This window comes from Artemia franciscana, chromosome 3 (genome assembly GCF_032884065.1).
Source record: "Artemia franciscana chromosome 3, ASM3288406v1, whole genome shotgun sequence".
Lineage (NCBI taxonomy): Eukaryota > Metazoa > Arthropoda > Branchiopoda > Anostraca > Artemiidae > Artemia > Artemia franciscana.
In genome coordinates, this window is record NC_088865.1 from 3,568,045 (window position 1) to 3,576,054 (window position 8,010).

General features: G+C 36.0%; 1 protein-coding gene across 4 annotated transcripts in view; it reads right to left on the reverse strand.

Annotated features, from left to right (window-relative positions):
* The window catches only part of LOC136024761 (nucleotide exchange factor SIL1-like), a 34,467-nt gene extending 26,924 nt beyond the window's left edge, over positions 1–7,543 (reverse strand). For all 4 annotated transcript variants that reach the window (XR_010616902.1, XR_010616901.1, XR_010616900.1 and 1 more), the window contains exon 1: positions 6,597–7,543. Coding sequence is in view for 1 of the 4 variants with exons in the window: in XM_065700212.1 (XP_065556284.1) it covers positions 6,597–7,396 (800 nt within the window). In the remaining 3 variants the exon portion in view is untranslated. The remainder of the gene's footprint in view (positions 1–6,596) is intronic.
* Positions 7,544–8,010: the final 467 nt, after the last annotated feature.

Below are 8,010 nucleotides of genomic sequence, written 5' to 3' on the forward strand. Positions count from 1 at the left end.
ACCGGCCCCCCACTCCTCCCCCCAGATGGTCAAATTGGGAAAACAACTATTTCTAATTTAATCTGGTCCGATCCCTGATACGCCTGCAAAATTTCATCGTCCTAGCTTACCTGAAAGTGCCTAAAGGAGCAAAACCGGGACAGACCGACAGAATTTGCGATCGCTATATGTCACTTGGTTAATACCAAGTGCCATAAAAATTGGAAAACCTACGAAATGAATCATCAATGAATAACCCTCTTTTCTTCTGAAACAAGTTCCTGTGGCGGATTTGATTTCCTCTCTAGAGTCTTCTTTGTACAAATTTTATTCATCCATTTTCAACCCAGTCGAAGTTGGGGCTAGTCTTATTGACACCCTTTACAATAATAAAAAAAAAGGCTAATTCTACCGCCAATATAAAACCAGATAACTTGCGTGACCTAATAATTCTATCTAATCTTCGCAAAGACCCGTCCATTATTATAACTAAAGCAGAAAAATTATTATAATTAAAGCAGGACAACTTTGTCATGGATATGACAGATTTCAACACAAAAATTTATGCTCATCTAAATGACAAAACTACATATAAAACTATAACCCACGATCATACTGACCAGTTTGCTAACAAAATTATAAAAGAATTAAATGATTAAAACAAAATAGTAAAATTACTCCACAATTATATAGTAAAATTTTCCCCCGGGGCAGCTTTTGTCCAAAATTTTATGGTCTACCAAAATTACATAAGCAAGGCATTCCTTTAAGGCCCATTGTAGCTTGTACGAAAGCCCCCACCTCCAACATTGGAAAATGGTTATGTACAGCCTTCAAACGTTTGCTTTATTTCTCAAAAATCTTGTATATGTGATCCGGTTGATTTAATTGAAAAACTCAAAGGCGTAAATATTTCAGAAAATACAATTATCAGTAGCTTTGACATTGTGTCTATGTATACAAATATTATTGTAGCAGAATCCGAGAAATTATTAGAAAATAAATGAAAATTATGACTTAATAGAAGTTTCAGCAACAGAATTAGATTGCGACGTTTTAAAGACCTTGGTTAAACTTTGTAACAAGTACTCAATGTATTTCCAATTCCGTAATCCCTTATATCAACAAACAAATGGCTTACCCATGGGTGCGCCTCTCTCTGGGTTACTAGCGAATATTTATGTAGAGTATATCGAAAATTGGGCATTAAATTCGTATTTTTTGAAACATATCTTTTGGGGACGTTACATGGATGACGTAATACCACTTTGGAACTATGGAGGAAATAACTTAGGGTTTTTTAGATCACCTTAATACATATGATAGGAATTTAAAGTTTACTTCAGAAATTGAAATGGCAAACAAAATCTCATTCCTAGATGTGCTAACTATTCGTAACTTGATGAACTCAATTTTACTATTTACAGAAAACCAACACAAAACAATAGATATTTACATTTTGAATCAAACCACTCATCACAAGTTAAAAGAGGTGTCGTAATATCTCTCGTCGATCGTGCCCTAAACATTTGTTCTGATTTCTACATCACAGCTGAACTAGACTTTATTAGGGAGATACTTTTTGGAAATGGGTATCCTCTTTTATTTATTAATAATACAATTAACCGTAGACTTAACAGACACCTCCCTATAGGAACCAAGCCCACCACCACTCAGAAGCGAGGTTGAAGTTGCCTTGAAGTCACTCAAATCAAATCAATCGCCTGGACCAGATGAATTGCAAGCAGAACTCCTGAAAGTCAAAACAGAAGTCGTAACAGACCTCTGCCACAGAATTACCACAGCTACCTGGCAGAAGGAATATTTCCCGAAAACGAGGTATTCCGCTACCATAATTCTACTGCACAAGAAAGGGTCCAAAGCCGAATGTGACAATTACCGTCCAATCAGCCTGACAATCCAACATGCCAAAGTGTTGACCAAGATACCACTGGACAGAATAAAAGTATTAACCAGCCACATCATCCCAAAGTGTCAGGCGGGTTTCCAAGCGAACTGCTCAACGATAGACCACATTTTTGTCATCCTTCAAGTAATGGAAAAATACCTTGAATACGGTCAGGACCTCTATCAATTCTTCATTGACTTCAAACAAGCTTTCGACTTAATTTGAAGAGAGGGCCTTTGGCATATATTACTGTTTTACGGCGTCCCGTCAAGTATTGTATCACTCATTCGTAACATGTATGAGCTGTTCAGAGCCAAGTACAAACAGCTGAGGGAACTACCGAAGAATTCCAAACTTCTGTTGGTGTTTTGCAAGGATGCATCCTCTCACCTCACATGTTTAATCTCTTCCTCCATCGTGTAATGACGCATGTTGAAGCAACTAGTGGGACAATGATAGGAAGGATCGTAATCGACTAGCTGGCATACGAAGACGACATCGACATACTCACTGGATCCGTTGCTGAAGTCCAAACTAAAGCAGATAACATGGAAGTAGTTACAGGAACCATCAGAATGAAAATCAACGAGGATAAAACGAAAGCCATGCGCGTGTCAATGTTCAATAGCCCATCCCCACCAAACATAAAGCTTGATAGAGCAGATATAGAATGCTTAGACAGCTTCATATATCTGGTGAGCCAGATCACAAGCGACAATAATCACTCAGTGGAAATCAAAAGACGCCTCATTCTGGGTAGCGCCAGCTTCAAAGCCTTGATGCCAATATGGAAGCAAAATTGAATCTCCGTGAAGCTAAAACTTGCAATAGTATGCTCCATCATCACTCCTATAGCTATGGACGGCTGTAAAACATGGACAGCGAGAGTAGATGACTCCAGGCGACTCGCCGCGTTTGAGACAAAGCTGTTGCGTCGAACCACTGGCATAATATGCGTAGATCGAGTCTCAAATGCTGACCTACTCAAAAGACTGCACTATACCACTACCATCCTGAACAGGGTCCGTGTCCATCTATTCAGGTGGCTTTGCCACGTCCAGCACATGTGCAATGACCAACTACCGAAAATTGCCTTCGAAGGTCGCATCCACTGTTCTCGCCCTCCGAAGCGCTGGAAGGAGAACTTCTCTGACTGAGACCTCCCTGGTCTTCTCAGAATGGCACAAAACAGAGAGCAGTACATTCGTTCCAGAGACAAATACATTCGTTCGTGAGGAAAGTGGCCCCGAGACAACCACCAAGGCGGGGTGGGACTTAAGTCAGAAATCAGTAAAAACCACCCCGCTTTGCAAAAAAGCAAATCCAAAAAACCAAAACATACAGCCAAAAAAGTAATAATATTAATTTCTTCTCCTCAGTGTCATAGCAAGACTCGGAAACAAATTTTGACAAGAGAAAGAAGTAAATAATTTGTTTTGCAGCCCCCTTGTGACAGCCCAATCCTGAAATATCATTTCGACAGCCTAAAGAAGTTAGGATTTTAAATTTTCCTTCTTGTTATTACGAGATGAAGATTTTTGTCTCCCAGTTGTCTTTTATGGTAGTACGGACAGATTCCCTTGATAAACCTAAATTTAATTAAATACTATTTGGTGGTATGCGTCATTAATAAAATCTAACAAAGACTGCACAAAGTAACTAAAACCTTGTTTGCAAAACGAAAGGGTATTAATAATGAAATAATTAAAAAAAATAAAAAAAGAACTTCATTTTCATATAAAAGATAATCAATGTCATCATAGTTTTATTAGAACCCTATATGACGTAGAAAAACGTTATATTATGACGCTACCTTTCATGACATTATTTATGACGTCTTCATTATTATATAAGGTGTACTAGCACTAAAGAGACTACAAAATGAGTAAGATAATCAAGCTTCAAAAATCGGATGGGGAAATATTTGATGTTGATGTCGAGGTAGCAACATGTTCAGGTTTAATTAAAACCATGCTTGAAGTTCTTGGGATGGATGAAAATGACGAAGAAATTGTATCTTTACCAAATGTAAGCTCAGCCATACTTAAAAAAGTTCTCGAGTGGACCAAATACCACAAAGACGATGCTCCACCCCCAGAGGTTGATGAGCCGACGGATAAAAGTAGTCAAAACAACATTCCTCAAAGTAACTAAAGGATACTTCAAAAGAACCTTCATAGACTATGAGAGGATTAGAATGGATCTCAGCAACATCTCCAGGTATGATGTCCTAATCGGCTCTTTAGAACAACAATGGCAATGCTTCAAAGAATTACTGCTAAATAAAGCTGAACAGTACACTTCGGGCAAGTTCATCCCAAAACCACGAACACCACCAACAATGAAAAAAGACATTAAGAAGGAAATTAACCGAAAAAACGGACAAACGAGGAAGTACAAAAACCATCCATCCCCAGAAAATATAGAACAATTTTTAAAGAGGAGGAACAAACTTAAAAATTTAACAGGCGATTTATATACGAGCTTCGATTCTAAACTTGCAGACGAAGCTAAGACAAATCTAAAGAAATGTTACTTTTAGCATTTAACACTAGAGCAGAGAGTATTAATACTTCAAGATAGCCACATACATAAATAAAAACAATACGACCAGCTAATAAAGCATGTAAGAACAGCATCAGAACAGCAAATAAAGTAAAAAATTAAAAAAAAAATATATGGAAAACTATAATAAAATAAAAACAATTATAGAAAAAAGGGTATTCATTCAAAAATTTCGGAACGTATTTCAAAAAAAGGTAGGCTGCACAAAACAGCCAAACCAAATTGAGTAATGGTAATGGCTTTAAAAGAAAAGTCTCAAGATTTCATAGCCACATTCTCCCACTCAAAGTCTGTGTAAGTAACTACTACTCATACGGTTCTGTTTGCAATTAAATAAAAAAAAACAAGTTTTTTCAACTGAAAGTAAGGAGTGACATCAAAACTTAAAACGCACAGAAATTACTTCGTATATGAAAGAGGCTGCTTCCTCATCAACGCCCCGCTCTTTACGCTAAAGTTTGACTCTTTCTCTCAATTCTTCTTTCTAAAACAGTAAAAAACTTTAGCGTAAAGAGCGGGGCGTTGATGAGGAAGCAGCCTCTTTCATATACGAAGTAATTTCTGTGCGTTTTAAGTTTTGATGTCACTCCTTACTTTCAGTTGAAAAAACTTGTTTTTTTTATTTAATTTCTTAACGTTTTTGAATCAATGCATGTTTTGATTTTGGCTCTCCGCAGAGGAATAATCAAAACGAAATTTGCATATTTTTTTTTTTTTTGGCTCAATGGCTTTCTCATAATTTTGATCGAATGATTTTGAGAAAAAAAGAGCGGGGGACGAAGCCTAGTTGCCCCCCAATTTTTTGGTTAATTAAAAAGGCAACTAGAACTTTTAATTTTTTACGAATCTTTTTATTGGTAAAAGATTTACGTAACTTATAAATTAGCTTACGTAAAGAACTTTTGTATTCTTATGTTTTTATTACATATATGAGGGGATTCGCCCCATCGTCAGTACCTCGCTCTTTACACTAAAGCTTAAATTTTATCCCAATTCATTAAGAATGACCCCCTGAATCACAAAAGCCGTAGAATAAGTAGTTGAAATTACCGAAAATACTTTAGCGTAAAGAGCGAGGTATTAGAAGGAGGCGAGCCCCTCATATGGGTAATAAATTCTGTTTGTTTTAAGTTTTATTGCTGTTCCTTACTTCCAGCTGAAAAAGCTTTTTCACTTTTATTTTTTAATTGTTTTTTTTTAAATAATGCTAGTAAATCCTGCTCTCCCTTCATGGAAATTTTCTTCTCCCATTACAAATTCTCGAAGGAAAGTTCCCCCAGCATATCCCCCTCTTCTCAACCCCTCCCCCAAACCAAAAAAATCCTCCTGAAAACGCCTGTATACTTCCCAATAACCATTACTATATGTAAGCACAGGTCAAAGTTTGTAACTTGTTGCCCCTCCCACGGGGACTGTGGGGGAGTAACTCTTCCCCAAAGACATAGTTATAAGGTTTTTCGACTACGCTGAACAAAATGGCTATCTCAGAATTTTGATCCGTTGACTTTGGGAAAATAATTAGCGTGGGAGGGGGCCTAGGTGCCCTCCAATTTTTTTGGTCACTTAAAAAGGGCACTAGAACTTTTCATTTCCTTTAGAATGAGCCCTCTTGCAACATTCTAGGACAACTGGGTCGATACGATCACCCCTGGGGAAAAAAAACAACAAAAAAACAAAAAAACAAATAAACACGCATCCGTGATCTGCCTTCTGGCAAAAAATGCAAAATTCCACATTTTTGTAGATAGGAGCTCGAAACTTCTACAGTAGGGTTCTCTGATACGCTGAATCTGATGGTGTGATTTTCGTTAAGATTCTATGACTTTTAGGGGGCGTTTCCCCCTATTTTCTAAAATAACGCAAATTTTCTCAGGCTTGTAACTTTTGATGGGTAAGACTAAACTTGATGAAACTTATATATTTAAAACCAGCATTAAAATGCAATTCTTTTGATGTAGCTATTGGTATCAAAATTCATTTTTTAGAGTTTTGGTTACTATTGAGCCGGGTCGCTCCTTACTACAGTTCGTTACCACGAACTGTTTGAAATGATGTTAGCAAAAATACTATTTATTCAAACAAAGCTTAAAGCTCATCCCTTGTTCGTATTTTAGACATTATAATAGAACAAAGAGAGGCTAACTTCTTAAAATAACCAGAATCATCATCATTTGCCAACAAATCATAGCTACGCCGAAACTGTTCAATTACAATTTTTGAATTAGTAAAATGATCTCTACAATTCTGACTGAATAAGCTGATAAAATACAAAGTCTTTTCCACTAGATCATGATCAAATTCACCAGTAGTTATTGATTCTTCATAAACTCTTTTTAAATAAGTATTTACAATGTCACACCAATTATTTGCTAGAAGTTGACCTTTAATATTTGAAACATTATACTGCCTTAGTTTCTCTGAATACATCTCTACATTGTCTGTTTCATTCTGATTTTGGTAATATTGTAAGTTTTGTTTTGTCAGTTCGGGCTCTAAAACAAGGTCGTAAAGGAATACGATTATTTTCTTCTGTAGCTTAGACAAGATCGGATCTCTTTGGCTGACAATGAGAGCAAATTCTGATAAAGCCTCTAATTCAACCAACTTCTTTTGGGCAATAGGGAACTGCAGACTCAAGACTGATAGTCCATAGAGACATTTGTTTTTCACCTCAACTGTGTCAGTTGCAATCAATCTGACTAATATTTCAATAATGTTTGTTTCATAGGCCATTATTTGAGCTTTTATATTATTTTGCACGCAACTACCAAAAACATAGGCACAGTTTAAACGAATCTCCTCAAATGACGAATTAAGTCCAGGAATGATAACATCTCTCAGTCCACCCATTTTAAGGAAGTTTTGTCCGTTATCAATCTGATGGACGTAGTATTCTAAATCTACTAGAATTTGGACTTTTCTTTTATCATCCTTGGTTTGCATATAGTCTTTATGCAATTCTGTTATTATTTCTGCTTCTGTTCTTACTCCAAAATCCAGTGTATCAAATTCTTTTTTTATCTCCTCATATGATCTTTGTCCTGCTAAATCTTTGGGATCAGATTGGGATTCCTAGAAAAAAGACCAGCAATAAATTAAAAGATTCAAAGTTAGAAAGAAACTAAAAACCACTAAAAGCAAAATGCCATACCTAACATAGCAGGATGAATAAATATCTGAAATGACAATTTCAATGTTAGATTAAGACTCTTATCAAGTGTTACATATAAAGTGCTGATTATCTTATTGTTATTTTATAAGTGCCATATAACAAGTGATATATATATACCAAGTATATATCAATTACTCAAATCCTAATTATAATTTATCTTATTTATAACCTGTGGGGGGTGGTTTGATACAAAATGTAAATATCTATTGTTTTAAGTTGGTTTTCAGTAAATAGTAAAATTGAGTTTCGTCTAAGTTGCGAATAATTAGCACATCTGATCAAACTGATCAGTATGATCGTGAGTTATAATTTTATATGTAGTTTTGTCATTTAGATGTGCATAAATTTTTGTGTCGTAATCTGTCGTATCCATGACAACCAAAGA